The sequence below is a fragment of the Micrasema longulum genome, unplaced genomic scaffold, assembly GCF_059751315.1.
Source record: "Micrasema longulum isolate JH-2025_06_02 unplaced genomic scaffold, ASM5975131v1 h1tg000597l, whole genome shotgun sequence".
Classification (NCBI taxonomy): Eukaryota; Metazoa; Arthropoda; class Insecta; order Trichoptera; family Brachycentridae; genus Micrasema; species Micrasema longulum.
The window spans coordinates 1,507,459-1,526,492 of NW_028277793.1; the positions used below are offsets into that span (position 1 = coordinate 1,507,459).

General features: G+C 32.0%; 1 protein-coding gene and 1 long non-coding RNA gene across 3 annotated transcripts; one reads left to right on the plus strand and one right to left on the minus strand.

The window, feature by feature from the left end:
• The first annotated feature begins 528 nt into the window (after positions 1-528).
• Positions 529-6,291, plus strand: LOC148280291 (uncharacterized). Its single transcript, XR_015822656.1, has 2 exons — positions 529-651; positions 5,886-6,291. It is a non-coding gene; the product is annotated as an uncharacterized LOC148280291 (long non-coding RNA).
• A 528-nt stretch (positions 6,292-6,819) lies between these two features.
• eIF4A (eukaryotic translation initiation factor 4A) lies at positions 6,820-15,102 on the minus strand. 2 transcript variants are annotated; one of them, XM_088228641.1, is made up of 8 exons: positions 15,051-15,102; positions 14,137-14,521; positions 10,574-10,788; positions 9,660-9,807; positions 8,328-8,459; positions 7,913-8,136; positions 7,665-7,837; positions 6,820-7,072 (listed from the first exon to the last, which is right to left on the minus strand). In XM_088228641.1, the coding sequence occupies exons 1-7, from the start codon at positions 15,071-15,073 to the stop codon at positions 7,693-7,695; spliced, it is 1,272 nt and encodes a 423-aa protein (XP_088084767.1). In that variant the 5' UTR covers positions 15,074-15,102; the 3' UTR covers positions 6,820-7,072; positions 7,665-7,692. The 2 variants fall into 2 exon arrangements, with proteins under 2 accessions (XP_088084767.1, XP_088084768.1); XM_088228642.1 differs by lacking the exon at positions 6,820-7,072 and adding an exon at positions 7,159-7,452.
• Between the last annotated feature and the right edge of the window lie 3,932 nt (positions 15,103-19,034).

Below are 19,034 nucleotides of genomic sequence, written 5' to 3' on the forward strand. Positions count from 1 at the left end.
TCATTTATTTCATGCACTCATGAAACTCTGTTTCCGAAAATTGATATAAAAAACGAAAAACAAGCCTACTATAGTGTGTTTAACATAATTGTTCACCAAAAAATGAGAAATTAATACTTTTTTCATTAACAACATCAAACGAATATTTTTTTTATTCGATCAATTTGTCCTATTTCTAACGTTTTTGCAAAATGATGTAACCTTGTAAGAACGTCGTTAATAATTAGGTTTATTTAGTTTTTTTTTTAGTTTTAAAGCTGATTTTATATAATAAATGTTTATTTATGTTTCAAGCATTGTAATAAAAAAATAAATTAACACGCCAGATACAAATGATTTTTCGTGTGTCAATATAAATAACTCCTTTGACGTTACTACAAAGTTATGTCGTCACTTTTTCTGACAACTGTCATTCTAATCGTGTTACATGATACAAGGACTATAGTTTTTATTTCTATAATAAATTACTATCGAGCAACGTGGGCACTCCAATACATGAAAATAAATAAAATATTGTCTTTGAATTTCATAGAGTTTTAACTTCCGCTAAGAATTTTCACAAATTAACCTGAATTTTAAACTAGTAGTAATATTTAATGTAAGATAAAACTATTGAGAATAAGATGTTCATAAATTTCTTATATTATTAAAGTAAGTTAGATTACCTATGTATTTTTACGTTTATGTTTTTAATGAATGCGGTGAGAATTATAATTATGACAGAAGCATTTTATTCAATTTAATTTTTTTATTTAAAATCGTTACCATCATTCCCTATCCGTACCTAATGGCGCATAGGACACTGCATTGGTACACCAACCACAGGGTATCTTGATATTTTATGCTACATGAAGATAAAATGATCAGTCTTACACTTCAAGTACCAATCCACTAACTATGAAATATTCCAATGTAGAAACACCTCTTTTAAAAAATATTTCATGTCAACCATGTCAGAAAATTCGCTGACTAATTAGATCATGAGGCAGAAAACGGTGGTATAAATAATATATTAGGTGCTTACCTATGAAATTCCATTTTTATAAACTGAATTGGCAAAATTTATGGTATACTGATTGAGAGTAAGAAAAGTGACTAAAGATAGAGTGAGGGATATAAAAGGTGACTTTATGAATGAAAGAGGATGTATGGATCAAATATTTGCTCTGCGATATATGACATGAAAAATTTGTGGCTATACACCAAAAGCGATGTCAAAGGTGATTGTCGATCTGCAAAAAGCGTTTGATAGAGAAAATTGTAAAATGTTTTATCAGAGTATAGAGAGTGAGGGTAAATGGGTCTTTCATGTCGTGGTTTGACATTCCTAAAGGAGTCAAACAGGCGTGTTTAGTGTCACCATCGCTAACTGTACAAAAGAACGGAAAGATTTAAGATTGGGAGCAAAAATAGGTGATTTTGCCGTTAATTGTATTTTGTAGGCTGATGATGCCGTGCTTCTTGCTGGCGACAAAGAAAACCAGCAATTCTGTGTAACAAAAGTCTACGATCAAGAAAAGCGAGTGGCTAATGAATTTTGATAAATAGAAAGTAATGGTTTTTGAAAGGGATGAAAGTATAACTAAACGTGAGATCAGTGTGAATGGAGAATAAGTATATATTGGAAGTATGTTTACTAGGGATGGAAAGACTGAGAAAGATATTGAAAGGAGGGTGTGTGCCTAGAACAGCGTGAACGATGCACTTAAATCTACCTTGGCAAACAAATGTTTGTCGCTGGAGGCAAAACTAGCAGTTCACAAAGGAGCTCCGGTGCCGACCCTTATGTATAGGAGCAAAGTATGGAATTGGAAAAAAAGTGATGAAAGCAGGCTGCATGTTATTGAAATGCGATCTCTCAGGTGAATAATTGGTAAAACAATGTATGATAGCACAAATGTCAAGATTCGTGCATATGTGAGGCTTAAACTAGCATTATTGAAGAAGTCAATATAGCAGTGCTGCATTTGTTTGGACATGTAGAACGAATAGACGCCGAAAGAACATCTGAAACGATTTACGATGTGAATGTTGATGGTTGCAGAAAACAGGGAAGACCGAGAAAGACATGATACGACCAAATACTTGAAGATGGACATATCAACTCAGAATAATCGGCGCGCGTGAATGAGAAGTTGTATGAATGTAGAGGACGCGAGGTCTGTATGGGAGTGATATGGCATCTCTGTCTACCCCTACAGAGAAAGGACTTGATGGTTTGTTTGTATTTGTTTGGCCCGTTTGAACATGGCTTACTTTCGTTTGTGAAGAAATTCCAAATTCAAATAGTTTTTTTTTCACTTAGAATTTTTTTTTAAATCACTTAGCCATTTGTTTTTCTGTCATTTGTTATTGCTCAGATATTTTCATGAATGATAGATAAGATGATACTTACACAGTACGCAATATCAATAATATGTATCGGCTAAAGACTACAAGTGAATGCACTGCACCTTTTTGGCGCGGTATTAAAAAAAAACGTACCTATCCTGGTATCTGTTAGCTTAGTGCTGGACCTTCAATAAAGAACACGGTTCACTTTCCGGTCTGGCTTAGCAATAACGGGGCATAATATAGTGTAGGATTTCTCCATTCTTTTTACAAGCTGAACCCGGCAACACCTTGCTATTGCTAGATTTGAAAACATGCTCATATATATATATATTGAATAAACACAATCCATTAATTATTGTATTTAGTTAAAATTGTACAAGTGCATTATTATTTTAGTGTTTCGGATTACATAAATTGTGAGGATATGTGATGACAGGGAATTTTGATAAATAGGCATTTGATCATTGTTTTCCTGTCACTGCCTTGCAGATGCCTCCCTGATACTGTGCGAAAAAGGCAACTGCATGTCAGACCTTTTGTTGGAATAGACAAAATCGACATTTCGCTGTCCCGTTTTTCGCACCTCAAAACTTAACCAATTTTGTTATTTTTTTAGACAAAAGAATAAAATTTTCTGTATCCGTACGATCTGCATTTGCAATAAATGTTATATTTGTATACCGAGCGCCCGAAGACATTTAATTCTAAATCAAAATGCCTGATCCTGTCATTAAAGCGTTCAGATAAATGTAAAAAAGATGTAACTTTTAATTTGTGAGTAGTCACCTAGGATTTTGTGTTGTGAACCTAGGTTTATGATTGAATTCCAAAACTAAAAATAATGAATATTCAAATATAGAATTGTTTTTGCAAATGTCAAGCTCTGCTCTTTTTACCAACATGGAAGCACTTAATGTAGGAACACGATTTTTAAAAATGTGTTAAATGACAGTTAACCCTTAGACCGCTAAACAACGATATGTCATTGTTCTTAATTCAGGTCATAAAATTCTTACAATATTGCTGCTAACGTCATAATCCTCTAAAAGGTAAATAAATTTGGGAATTGCTTGTTGCACTCGTCCGCCAATGGTATAAAACATTATAAATATATATATATATAATCTGTTATTATTTAGTTTCGTACACTAGTTACCAGTTTTATAAAAATTTATATTATTTTGAAGGAATTGAAACTATTAATTTATATACACTTCGTTGTGCAGTGGTTTGCGCATATGCTATTATGAAGAAGGTCTAGGTTTGATTCAATTAGGATTTAATTATATATGTGCCTTAAAGGATAAACCACAGGAGTCATATTGAATGCAATGTTCAAGAAACAAGATTTTGTGATTGTGCGATTCCCAAGAAATAACTTTTGAGCCAAATGAGATAATTTCAATCTATAAATAACTTTTAATGTAAAATAATAATTTTTATTCTAATTCAATAACATGTATATAAGAAGTCTGCTAAATATATTAACTAAAAAATAACATCCTCCCAATTTTTTAGTATATGGATTCTCATCGAATGCAACCCCGGAGACAGATGAATAGAACATTTACGCTCCTAACTTTTTTCTACTAATTAAGTTTAAGATATTAAGAGCTATGAACATGCCTAGCGCAAAGCTCATCATTTCGCAAAAAACACACATAAATCGGTCCAGTAGTTTTTTAGTCTATCGAGAACACACATACAAACATTGCCTTTTATATTTATACAAAAGATCAAAATCCTGAAAAATGTACTGCAATCCTAGAAAGGAACTCTGAAATGTTTTTGTTTTTTTTTTTGCCAAGCTTGAACTGTATGAATTAATTCATCTCCCCTCCAGTATTATAATTTTTAATATCTCCATACAAGACTATTAATTTATGTTATGATTATGTATTTGTGAAGTTAGTATCTTCTTTATATATGTAATTCTTCTGTACGTGTGTTGTCAACTGAACTCTTAAATGGCTTAACCGATTTACTTGCGGTTTTCAGAGAAATTCAATTTTTCAATTCAATTTATTTATTTTAAATATAACATATACATTACAAAAATATATTCAATACGTACATATTATAAAAAAGAAAAAAAAATACACGAAAGAGACTCATGTCAAAGTAGTCGAAGAATCCTGCTCCGGAAAACCCCTTCGGATACATGGAACAGATCAATATCCAGAGCGATGTTGTTCAGCATAGCGGTAGCCCTTCCAACAGGCATAACCATAGGCAGGTTGGTCCTGAATATCGGAATATGAAACAATCTATGCTGACGCTGTCTTAGGTAATTATCAGGAACATAAAAACCAATGCTCATCATAATTTCAGAATTATCGATCATACCGCGCAACAATCGATAAAAATGTGTAGTCAAATACACATTCCTTCTAGTCTCTAAACTGTTGTAGCCAAACATACCCTGGAGAAACTCGGTCGGGTAGAGCCAAGGACAATACCCGCACTCTCTCATGTAGAGATATCTCAGAAACTTCTTTTGGATTTTCTCTATCATAAGAGAGTACTTCAGTTCATGTGGCCCCCAAATCATCGAGCCACTCTCGAGTCTACTTCGCACAGGGGAGTTGTAAAGAGTTCTCAGTACGCGGGTATTTTCGAAAACCCTGGCAGTACGCAGAACAAATCCTAACATCTTCAATGCATTACCACTGATTGTCTCTATGTGTTCATGCGTTCTTTGCGCTAAATGTGTTCGTAGATATTAAAATCTTCAATCTGATATGTAAAAATAAATTAGGAGCATTATTTTTTTGTTCATCGATCTACAGGGTTGCATTCGAGGAGAATGCATTTACAAATAAATGGAAGGATGTTGTTTTTTTGTGTTTACAAACAAAATCCGCTTTTTATGGATCCCAACCAAATTCTTCCCTTACATTCCTTATAATTTCTTCCCATTTATTTCTTTTTAATAGATTGTTGGTAACACTAAAATATTATTAACTGACATTGAATACATTTTTGAAAATCGCATTCATGAATAAAGTGCACCCCTGTTGGTGAGAAGAGCCGAGTTTGAAGTTTGCAAAAAGAATTATCTATTTGAAAATGAATTATATTATGTTTTGAAAATTTAATGATAAATAAGTACCTAGGTACCTAATTAAATTCAATATTTGAGTATTAATAATTTTTAATACTGGAATTCAATTATAAACAAGTACCTAGGTATAATACTTATCAATAGTCTTTTTCAAGGTAATAGTAGGCAAGCCAACGTTTGGGCAGGACGACGTCGGTCAGGTCCGCTAGTTACATATAAAATGTACATAAAAAAATCACAAATTACAGGAAGAGATTGAGAACATTTTAGTGAAGGAAATGTGGAAGTCCAGGCATTTACATGGCTTATGACCTGCTATTGGCTGGTTTAAGCGGCCACTGAGCATACGGCCACATTCCCCATTTTGCCTATGTTTGAACATCCATATTTCTTTAGTTCTTAAAAATTGGAAAATCATTTTCAGGCGTTGCCTAGTATGTGAAATAATTAAATCAAATGAATCTCTTTACAACTATAAATGTTTCAGCTCTTTAGCTTCACTAAAATCAACAGATGGAAGAAATGGGGAAACACACATGGCCAAACAGGCAAAATGGTGAATGTCAGAGCGTAGTGTCCATTTAAACCAGGCAATTACAGATCATCAGCCCTGTAAACTCCTAGACCTCTACATTTCCTTCACTAAAATGCTCACAATCTCTGTTGATTTGGTTTATATACATTATAATCATTCTAAGGTCTCTAATCAAACTCGAGCGTTATGTTTTCGATTCTAGTGCTCTCATATTCTATGAACCTACCGAGAAAAATAATGCATGTTGTGAAAGTAATTAGTAGAAAAACATTGCAATAATATTAATTATAATTTTAAACTTTCTGTATCTTTTTTTATTGCTGTTGATTTACCTTATAAAATAAAGCTCATTCCGAAAGCTTGTATTTACATTACCTTAATTTTACTAGAGCTTCGCACCAATGCCGCGATGTGTACAGCTTCTGGACCTGCCACCTTTCTATCAATAATAATTAAACCCTTATTAAGGGGACTAAAACTATCTTAAGAGTCAGTCAAAACAAAGAGTACAAATTAATTGAGGGCACTTGGTGTTCTTACGCTTTACTCTCATGGAAATATTTGAAAAACAGTAGTACTTAAATAGAACATTATGACCTTGTTATAATCAATTCTAATCCAATCCATTGATGATTTCATGTTGCCAGCGTAAAAATCGATTGCAGAGTTTACCATTTTCTGCTCTTCTTTGAGATAAAAATTCTTAATGAATGGATTTGGCCACTGGTTTTTGCATAATGTACTGTACTTTTTTACTATACATTCTGCAGAATGTGTACATATTCACACATGTAGACTGAAGAGGTGTGGTATTTCGTAATTAAGAGTGAAATTAGGTTTTTCATAAAAATGTGCATTTCTGAGATTAGTAGCAATAAAAGAAAAATGAGGATGTAATTTACATACTTTATTGTGCATCGAAGCAAACTTGATACATGTATATTGGTATGTATGTATGCAAAAATATAACATGTATTGAAACACAAATATAATTACATACATACACAAATATAACTATAAAAAAATAGTGTTAAGCTCAACCGGAATCCTATAAGGTTTTCAATAGGATATAAAGGGGTGTAGTATAAAGTTTACAATACAATCCAATAAAGATGTATCCTGCCGTGTGTCCGGTCATTCTGTAACAGGAAACGGAAGTACTTAACTTACAGTAACTAGCGTGTGTAGGAAGGAATGTTAGAGCGAGTGCAAGTAAAAAGAGGGGTTTCTTTTAAGATACTTTATTAATATTGAAGGTATTACAAAACAATAGATATAAGAGGTTACAATTATTATTTTCTATTATATTCCCATTAAATAAAGCCTTTCCGGAATCCGGATGGATTCCGGGAAGAGATCACGCGCTCTCCCACTCCCCCTTTCTCAATCCAGTTATAAAAATACAAATAATATTTGATCCACATGGTCAGCAGGCAGCACACAGACCGGGCTTGCAAATCTGCTATACGAGGGATCAATATTTATTTTTGTCAACTTTTAATTGTTTATCAATACAAATCTGCAAAATGATTACATTTCCAATTGCGACTATTAAAAACATTTGATCAAAAAATATCAAAACACTATAATAACTTAAATTAATATTTATAATCGCTTTAACTAAGATGTATAAATGAATCTTATAGTAAAATGTTAGATAAATAGAACCGGGTAATGAAGGGCGCCGCCTGCGCTAAGAAAACAAAGTGTATCACATCCCAGAATACTCACAGCATGCGTGTGCAGTGCAGTGAGTGCACTACAGCAGGTTGGCGACATCTTGTGGCATTTCGTCGATGTGGGTATTGTAATAGTCCTCGATATCCTTTAGGGAACGCCTGTCTTCCAGCGTTACAAAGTTGATGGCAACACCTTTACGGCCAAAACGACCACCACGTCCAATCCTAAAAGCGTACAACTTATTTAGATATTCATTCTTTCCAGTTTCAAATTTAAAAAATGTACTGTGACAAATTTACCTGTGGATATAGTTTTCACGGTTTGAAGGTAAGTCAAAATTAATGACCAAAGACACTTGCTGTACGTCAATACCTCTGGCCAACAGGTCAGTAGTAATGAGGACACGAGAGGAACCAGTGCGGAACTGCTTCATAATTGTATCTCTTTCTTTCTGGTCCATGTCTCCGTGCATACTGGACACTGTGAAGTCCTTGTCTTGCATGCTCTGTGTCAGCCAGTCTACCTGGAAAAGTCATTTTCTTCGATTTAGCTGGCAGATCTTCATATCCCACATCTAAGGGATGGGCAAGTGGTAAAGGCAACATGGAATATTTCTCATTTTCATTATTAACGTGTAAATGATTTATTATTCTTGACTGTAATTAAGTGATAATGAAGTAAGACATTGAATTAAAATTAGCACTATAATTTTACCTTGCGACGAGTGTTGCAGAAAATTACAGCCTGGGTAATTGAAAGAGTATCGTACAGATCAATAAGGGTTTCCAGCTTCCAATCTTCTCTTTCCACCGATACGTAAAATTGTTTGATACCATCCAAAGTTAACTGAAATATTATCAAGTTTAAAAGGAGTAAATATATTTAGCAAAAAAGAATTAGATAAGTCATATACTCGGGAAAAAAGCTGAAAGCATGTAATAATAATTGAAATAAAAATAACAGTGACAGTTTATTTACATACAGTAAAACCCCTGTTTTATGTTTTTCAAGGGAGCAACAACAAAAAGTGTAAAACTGAGGAAAACTCTAAAGTGAGGAAATTAAAAATGTATGGAAAAAATGAAATTACATAAAAATATAATTATTGTACTTTACTAAATATACTCCAGTAAAATTGCAAGAACCGTCATCATTGGGGATTATTCATATTTATTAATGATTTAGTTAAAATATTTTGTATTTTTTCAAGCAATACTACAATGTGTTATTTATTATTGAATTTAAAAAAAAAAAGAATTTGTATACAATGCATACAACGATTTTTTACCTAAATATTAGGAAATTTTATTTATATGGCATCACTTTTTGTAGTATGGCACCACAAAATTTCAACTGTCATTTACATCGCGGCAAAACTGTTTCACACTTTTATAATAACTGTTTAAACTATCTTCTTTTCACATTATGTTTATAACTTCAAATAATATTTCTATTGCCAAATTTTTAAACTTTATGCGTCGTAATTTATTGATGTAAAGACTTTATTCTGCCTAAACATGCGTCAACTAAATATCACTATTTAGTAAAATATCAAAATTAGACACTTAAACAAAATGATCAATTGCACTGCACCATCTTTAAATTTAGTTTGAGATAATAATTCACCATTTTTTTATTTACCTCGATTTTATTCTCACGCGGCGGCGCGCGGCTAGCTGTTTTTCGACAGATGGAGTAAGTTTTTAAAATTTTTCAACATAAAACCGGGGTGCGGTTATGAAAAACGTAAAAAGTGTTCATTGGGGGGAATATTTGAATGAGAATGTATGGGAAAAAAGGGACCTAAATATTTCAGTGTAAAAAGTGGGAAAATGTAAAATTGAGGAATGTAAAAATGAGGTTTTACTGTATTTATAAAGAAAGTTAGCCATAAAATGTTTCATATTTTTATATAATATGAGAGAATTTATCGATTATCATTGAATTGTTGGTGATCTAAATTAATTAACACTGTACTCAAGGTATCTTTTAACTTTAAACAAAGTCATAACAATGGGGCATTCAAAAGAAAAGAAGTTCAGTTACCTCATCTTTCTTTACAAGAATAGACACAGGGTTCCTCATGAAACATTTTGATACTGCCATAACCTCATCAGGCATAGTAGCGGAGAGTAGGATAACCTGGACATTGGGTGGCAGCATCTTGAAAACATCGTGAATTTGATCCTTAAATCTGGAATATTACAGTAGATACAATAAAATTCATGTTTGATTCGCCTACTGGGGTTTTAAATTTATTTTTTTAACTTTTATTGAAATAACTAAGCACAACTTGACAACCCATTAGTACATTGTTTAGTTGTTACAAACTTCGACCAGAAAGCTAGTACTGGTCGTTATTAAAAATAAAAAAATTTTAGGAGGAAAAATAGGGAAAATAATAAATAACTAAAAATGTTAGTACAATATAATTTATAGGTAATTAAGTATGAATAAGTTAAATGAATGCAAATTAATGGTGTAACAACTTTTCCCTCGCACTCGAGTGCCTGTTGCAATATTAGCTGCGGGTAAAGGTAGATAACAAAAATTGAGGATAATTTATTTTTACATTTTGGCAGCTATTTCTATACTGATAAACCCCAATCTCGTTCAAGCAGTTCGCTAGTGTTTTCGTACTCACGGATCAGAGGTCCGAGTTTTGAACCCCGCTCTACCACAACATGATTTCCATTTTGTAATAGGAAAATTTTCACCAAAAAATATATTCCAAATGGAAAAAACCAGAACACATTTTTACTAAATCTAACAGCTAAGCAAAAAAATAATAATAACAGCATGAGACTTTCTAATGTCTACTAAATGGTAAAAAAATGTTCATCTAATATTAATACTGGTCAAGTAACAAATACTACACTGACAGCGGAATCTAAATATTGGATGCAAATATTGCAATTTCCCTGTAATTTCGTTAACATAGAGATAGTGAGAAATCATACCCTCGGGAAAGCATTTCATCAGCCTCATCCAGAACAAACATCTTGATTGTTCCGGGACGGAGAGCTCGGCGTGACATCATGTCGAACACGCGGCCGGGAGTACCCACCACTACATGCACACCCATCTCTAGGATCCTCATGTCCTCGCGAACGTTGGTTCCTCCAATACAGGCGTGGCACTGCACGTCCATGTAATCACCAAGAGCCAGTACTACCTGCAAACAACACGGGAGTATTAATCACAGTCTAAATTGTATTACGACTACTACTACCATCACGCCATTTCCCCGTAGGGGTAGGCAGAGAGAATGGACCGCCACACACGTCTATCCTGGCATACAATCCTAACCTCTTCCACATTCATACATCTTGTCATACATGCCCTTCGGTTCTGTCTGCTTGTATTACGAACTTGTATTACGAACTGTCTCTTAATATTAAAAATAAAATTATCTTTTATAATATTATACATATATACAAATTGCATAATGCATCAATACAGAAGATTGTAAATAATGAAGAAAAGATTTATGATAATATGTAGAATATTAATTAACGTAATATTAAAAATGAAATTATCTCTTAATATTAAAAATAAAATTATCTTTTATAATATTATACATATATACGAATTGCATAATGCATCAATACAGAAAATATTTTTTATATAAGGTATTAAAAGAACACAGAAGATTGTAAATAATGAAGAAAAGATTTATGATAATATGTAGAATATTAATTAACGTAATATAAGTTACATTATATGATGGTAATTTGTAGATATAAAAATTATACGTTGTCAAATATTTCAACAGAGGCGGAGAAGTTAATGGGCATATAAGAGCCATTGTTGAAAGCACAAAAAGCCTTACTAAGAGTAGCCAACAAAAAGCCTTACCAATACTCTACAGACAGACTTTTTATAGAATTTCCAGTACTAGACATAAGACAAATATACATAAAGACAATTTTAAGACATTTCCATCAAAATCCTGACAGACATAATGACGGACAACAAATTTACGACACTAAGCAAAGACAAAAGACAATACTTCTGCTCCCAAAGAAAAAAACAAATTACGGACCGAAGCATTATACTTTTCTGGCCCCTAAGCTATAAAACTTTTTAAGCAAGGACATATTGGTGAACAAAATGAAAAACCATATTTTCAGAGCTAGAGTCCATAAATGGATTGTTAAAAAGACTAGACAGGAAGCTGAGGAATATGTTTCATATATAAGAATATAATTTTAGTTTCTTGAAAATCCTTTTTCGTTTTTTTGATGTAGGTATGTTTTATTTTTTTTATTTCTTTTGAATTTTTACACAATTGATGTGAAAGTATGTACAATTATGTATAAAATAAATAATACACTGACACTCCGGAACGTGCCTGTGGGCCAGTGGAGTGGCTACATCCATAAATAAAAGTAAAAATATATTGAATGTACCGTACCTATTGCATAAACATTTTTGTTAACTATGTATTTGTATTTTATATTGGATTAAATAAATAAATATGAGCTGTCGTTTGGTTTAAGTGATCACTTCAGTAGATTTGAACTAATATAACTTACTATCATGCCCATTATTACAGGATAAATTGTCAAACAAGGTGACATTTTATACATCTCAACTTAATTCAAATTAAATTCACCTAATAAAAACAAACAACATGGTGAACAAAATAATTATTCGTAAATGAAATTGAAATTTTGAATGAGAAGATGTACAAAATGTAGAGGAAGCAAGGTGCGTTTGCAAAGACAGAGGTATGGCATTCTAACCTCTGTGCCTACCTCTACAAAGAAACCGCATGGTGGTTTGTTTCTTTTTGGAATTTATATTAAATCATATTTGGAGTGATTTACATATTATGACCGCTTGCGGTGTCATAATATTAAAATATTTGTTTTTGTGTCATAGCACTTAATGTACTGAATAATAGACTACTTTGGCTTAGTATGATTTCTACAAATTTTGAAAGAAAATAATTTTTAAAAAAAAGAAAGTGTCCGAAACAAATTAGTGTACTGAATTGATATTATTTAGTAGGTATATAAAAACTTCTGGATATTTATAGTACATACGGTTGTTCTTAAAAAAAAGTTACATGAATATAAACTAATCATCACGCAGTAGGTAGTTCCCTGTAGGTGTAGCAGAGGATAGAACATCATACACTCTTGTCTTTGCATACAAACTTCACTTCCTCTACATTCATTCATCTTATGCACGGGGACTGATTATTCTGACTTTTGACATTTCCACTTTCAAGTATTTGTTGGATTTGGTCTTGCCATGCCTTTATCGCTCTTCGTCTCTTTCTGTATCCATCAACATTTGCACCATAAATCTTTTTAGCCATTCTGTATTTCGTATGTATTTTAAAACACAATATATTTGCATTCTTACAATACACGGGAACCTCGTTTTGAAATAACACAGTTAATTTTTTTTAATGTCACTTTAACAACGGTGTTCCTGTAATGGTGTATTTTGTATTTGTAACTTATGTATATCTATTGTGAGATGCAAAGAAAAAATTATAATAGATTAAAATATTTGTTATTGGAATGCCCTACATCTGCTGTTTTACTTACTCGGCATATAATATATGATAGCGAATAAACTTCGTTACGATATTTTCAAGTATGTTATGAAAAAAATAAGGTACAATAAAAGAAAAACCATTTATTTTTTTAAAATCCCAAATTGATTTTGAATACTTTTTTTACACAGTGCTGTGTGGAAAATATCCTAATGGAGAAGTTCCAGTGAATACCCAAATATTAAAATTTTGGGGCTATTTTCAGATCGTTGTAAATAAAGCAATATTAGAAACTGAAGAACGGGGTTCGCACCTCGAACATCCGATTTGCGAATCAGCAAAACTTTCGAGGGACAACAACCCGGCCAAAAAGTCCAAATTAAATTCATGTTTAAGGCAATGTAAAATGAAATGAAATGATGTTCTAAGGATGACTCATGGATGTTAAATTCACAGAAATTGCGTAATGACTCGCGCAAAAATGTTGCAACGTAGGAAATAATATTAGACTGACAATATCATGCCCTTGTTTTTGTTAGATTTATTTAAACTAAACATTTTTGAACTACGAAATATAAAGACATGAAATATCTTAAAGATAGTGGAATTACAACATTTTAATTGATCATTTGCGATAAAATTGGTAAGTATGTACGGCAAAAACTTTGCTAACCAAACAATCGAGTATTCAGATTCTTTTTAATATGGTACCGGTTAATTTATCACATTTAATAAAATGTTCAGGTTACTGCAGTAGGACTAGCTATAATATTAGTCACCCGTACTAGATTATCACAAACAATGTAATCTTGTCGATTTTAATCATCCGACTAATGACACATTGAAATTACAGACTCACATACCACAAATTGAATGGTGGGTTTTAGAATGAACGAAATTGAATACAACACACATTTAAACACGGAACAGGAATGCACCACGAGAAATACAGGTCTGTCAACATTCAGTTACAGATTCACAGTGACGAGACAAAGGAAGAACTTTACACACCTTAGTAATTTGTTGCACCAACTCGCGAGTTGGAGCCATGATCAGAGCTTGGCACTCCAGTCGGGAAGTATCTATCTGTTGCAGGATGGATATTGAGAATGTGGCAGTTTTCCCTGTACCAGACTGAGCTTGGGCGATGACATCGTGTCCTTTCACGCAAGGCATGATTGCCCTCTGTTGAATAGCCGACGGTTTCTCGAAGCCATATGCGTAGATTCCTCTCAACAGTCTGTCGTTCAGCATCATGTCATCGAAGTTTTCTACAACTTGATGCCAGTTGGTATCGATCACTCCGTCGGGCTCCATACCGGGGGGCCCCTCGTAGGACGCCGGCTCTTTCTCCTCGGAGGGGCCATTCTTGGGCCGCTCCGTATCCCATTCAGTTCTGAAAAGAAAATGCTATTAGACTTGACATTGCAGACGCGCCAATGACGCATCAGTTACATGACAAAGCGATGCTATTTGGATAATGCGAAACATCTTAAGTTTTTGTTAAAATCGCATTCGAATAATAACTGAACACCCTAGATTGCCAAAACGTGGGAAAATATTTGTATCAAAAAATTACCATCGATTGAAATAACGTAAACCTAAGGAACGCAGTACATGTTGCCGGGGGCTAGAGGGTACTAAAAATACGATAAAAAATATCGTTTTACAATAAAACCAAAGGTCCGTGGATTTTAGCCACACTAAAACACGTGTAAAAGAATGAAAATAATTAATCACGAATGTACGCCATGTTGGCAATTGTAAAACGTGAGAATCATTCAACATTTAAAGAGTACATATCAAATAAACTTATCTAAGAGCTATGTAAAATATAGGTACGTCAAAATGCATTGATTTATAACAATTTATTTTGATTTGATCCTTAATTAAACACTTAATTTTACAGAAAAACAATATCTTACCCTCTATCGTTCTGATACGACATGTTCAACTTGCGTTCGCAAAAAGGAAAAGAACCTCTAGTCAAGATAGTAATTATATTCACATTTTGATTTATTTTTTTCTAACTCAAAATACTTTCCATTTCAAATATCATATTTTAATATTAAATAGTCAATTTTTCATAATCGTAAACGTATTTGGGTTTTTTTATAAATTTTATTTTATAAGATACTATTTTGTCATTCTTTTTGTTTCCGCTCAAATGTCATTTTCACTACCTCGAAGAAGAAGTTGTTCTTGTTCTAGATGCATGCAAAGTTTCTCTATTCCGTATAATTCTAGATGTCCTTGTTTTCCTGTCTCATCATCCGTTACAATATTACGTTCTTTTTGGTACGACACAAATAATTAGGTATTTATGCATTTAATAAAACTTGGTTCTACACAGGTTTTCATAGTGAGTCAAATACAATGTAAATGATTTATTATTAATAATATTAGTATTTTAAGCATAGAATTATATTTTAAGATTATTTAAAAAATTAACGTTATTATTTTTAATGAAAGGAGGTCATTTAAATACATTAAGTAGGTATGTTTCTGTAGGATTAGCCACCTCTGGCTATTTTCTAACTATAAATTTTCACTTATGTATTTTCATTTGTGCTCATAAAATTAAAGTAAATACCTAATAAATATGTCTGAAGGTTAAAAAAATGCAATTTGATATGAGTTATTTTTCAAGTGTAAGTACTGGTATTTATAGCTTCTAAATAGACTAATGTCAACAACAGCTGTTTAAAGACATAATCAAATATTGGGTTTGTCTGAGGATTTGACTAGAAATCAGACCTACATTGAAGTACCAATAGAAGATATTATAACATGATACAAAATAGACACATTAGTTTACTTTTTAATTGTGGAATATGCAGGCTATTAAGTAAATTTCTTTTTAAAGAAGAGCCGGCAGCGTTAGTATAAACCTAATGGAAATTCTAGGAAAAAAAAATTCTCGATTTCAGATAAGACAAATATGTATTTATTTGTAATTTAAAAAAAAATAAGATTTTTTTTTTTATGAAAAAGGTGCAGGTATGTTATGGAATTTACACAGTTTCAAAATAACACGGTCCAAAACTCACGTATTTTTTTTGTTTTTGAGAATGCGTAATAGTATACTACATTTATTCATTATTGGAATGCCCTACATCTCTCTTTTACTTGGAGTATAATATGTGATAGTGAATTATCTTTGCTAGGATTTTTCAGGTAATTTGATGTTATATTTAAGAAATGAAATATGGTAATCATTTTTTTTTTTTTAAATCCTGGGTTCATTTTACACGAGATAACCTATCCAGCACAGTTCTTTTTTAGTAGGTTTTTTTACATGGTACTGTGTGGAACGTATCCCGTATAACATAAGGTGTGTACATAAAGATTCCAGTGTATAAATAAAGTAGGTCTAGATCAGTGATTCTTAACCTGGGCGCCAGCGCCCTTTTGTGGGCGTTTTGAAGTTCTGGCGGGGCGTTTTAAAATTTTTTGCAATTAGGGGGCACTGCAAAAGATCGAGTGGGCATAGAAAAGTAAGTTCAATATCATGTTATTCATTTTAAATATAGGCCCATTCAAAAAATTTCAAAATATCACCTATGAGTGAAAGTTTTGTACTGTCCAAGGCTGGTAATCTATTTTTATCAGATGTAGAAAGTGTCAGTTCAAATTTTAAATACCATTATATTGACATACAAAATTATTGCGAAACCAAAATAGTATTTCATCGTTGCGCCGGCAATATCTTCTGTTATGTGGCATTTTGAATTTTTTTTTTAAACAATATATCTTTTGATGATGGATTTTATTTTGACAAAATATTTAACTGTATTATGTTGAAACAAAATTGTGTAATCTGAATGAAAAGTTAATAATCACTTAACAGATATTACCGGCGCAACGACGATTTAATCAATGTGATTATAATGCTTTTTGGGTTCGTTTTCGCCATCAATACCCTCTTCTGTGGAAAGAAGTAAAATTATACATCATAGCATAGATAAGGGTTTGAGTGCAGTAATGCATATATTGAAAAAATCAAGAAATCGATTATAAATAAGTCAAAGAGGAGATTTGAGATTATATTTGACTAAACTTGAACCTAATATTACGAAATTGGCGCAATCAAATGAGGGTCAATGATCTCATTTACTTTTTTATAGATTTTCAAGAAAAATTTGAAATTGAATTATTTTCTTATTTTTAAAAATATTATATGTACCGTGATATTGATATGACATAAAAGGGAATAAATACATACCTAATGTTTATAAAAATAATGTTGTATTTTATTTGTACTTGTCATAATTTTTTATTTGTAGTAAGAAATACATTGGTCCAATGTACATTTGCTTAGATATGTTAGAAGTTGTTTTATGACTGTTTTCAACAAATTGAAATAAGCTACCTACCTGTGTTGACTTTAACGTTTTTATTTATGTTTTCAAGATAATTTTTGTAACATTTCTTTATTAATATTTTTGTTTACTTTCTTAATAATTTAAAAGACAAATTATCTAATTTGTTCCCATATATATATATGTCTACAAGTAGACAAGATCTGTTAAAATCACCCAGAATAGTATTAATGCAGCCATTTGATTGAAGAAATATTGATCTAAGATTATCTAAAAATGTGGAATATTTATCTTCATTGTCAGATAATTAAAATTGTATGGTTATTCAGAGATATTTTTAGCTTTACCCAAAGATCTTCAGCTTCAGTTTCCCACTTTATCATACGTTTCGAGGTAATATTTTTATCGATTGCAATTAAAACTCCTAATAATATACCTGCTATCAAGGATTTCAGAATTTAATACATGGTCTTTTAGCCATATCTCTGTAAATGATAAGATGGAATAGTCATTGGCCAGAATATTGGCTAAAATTTTGTTAATTTTTGTTCTGATTCCTCTTGTATTCATATAATATATTGTATTAACCTAATAAAAGGGTAAACGTTTTATGATTGAAATCTGTAATTTGGCTGAAGGGAAAATAAGAGTTGTGTAAGAGTGATTTCCAATGATTAATTAATTGTAAGATGAAAACTCGAGATATAACGATAAGTAAATAAAGGATTGTGTTGTGAATAAAATTCAAGTTGCAAAAAATATTGTAATTCTGATGGGTTAAGAAAAAAGAGAATAAAAACTTACCGACAAAGCTCCTGTAAATCTGAGATTCATATTTACAAGGAATAATGAATTTTGGACGGTATCTATATGAACTAATAACTAAGTATCTAAATATCAGAATATAAATATAGGAAACATAATATGAAAAAAAAAATATCAAGAATCACAAGGTACGGAGGCGTTTGATATTTATGTTTACAATATATTGAAAATTTTATTCCACAAAGTAAATGCTGAAGTAATACAATATGTAAATGTCTGATGATATATGGACAAACCAATGAGATGGTCAGATGATGTTTGGTGGTTTGCTGGTAGACGGTGAATGATAACGGCGCAGAACCGAGAGGAGTGGAGGAGACATGGGGAGGCCTATGTCCTGCAGTAGACATGGGCTGATTATGATGATCAATTTTAAATAGAAAAAAAATGTGTTATTTGCATTACTAAAGTCTCCTTTCTATTTAATGATAATGATTTTAGAAGTTGCCCCTTACTTGGTCTTTTTTTATTATTATGTATGTTTTTCTGGTTTATTATGCTGAGTAATGTTCATTAAACAGTAAATGTCTAGTATTCAAAAGATTGTAAAAATTTGAAAACATTTATTTTGTGGTCATAAAAAACCGACTTATAAATTCTGGGAGGAACCTTTTGAGCCAGAGTCCTCGACGCTACTACAATATGTTATTGATTATACTTTAGAACAACTTTAAACCTGGCGGCTTCCGTGGTCAAAACACTTGACACACACTGAAGGTTCCGGATGATTTTTCTCAAGCCTGGGTGTTCTGTGATGTAATT

Bases quoted from the DNA above. Each gene is read 5' to 3' on its own strand.
- eIF4A (XM_088228641.1), bottom strand. From the start codon at position 15,073: ATGTCGTATCAGAACGATAGAGG. The intron at 14,522-15,050 runs GTAAGATATTGT...TTTTCTTTTCAG, and splicing joins TCGTATCAGAACGATAGAGG to AACTGAATGGGATACGGAGC. The intron at 8,460-9,659 runs GTAACTGAACTT...ATAATATTTCAG, and splicing joins TTCTTGTAAAGAAAGATGAG to TTAACTTTGGATGGTATCAA.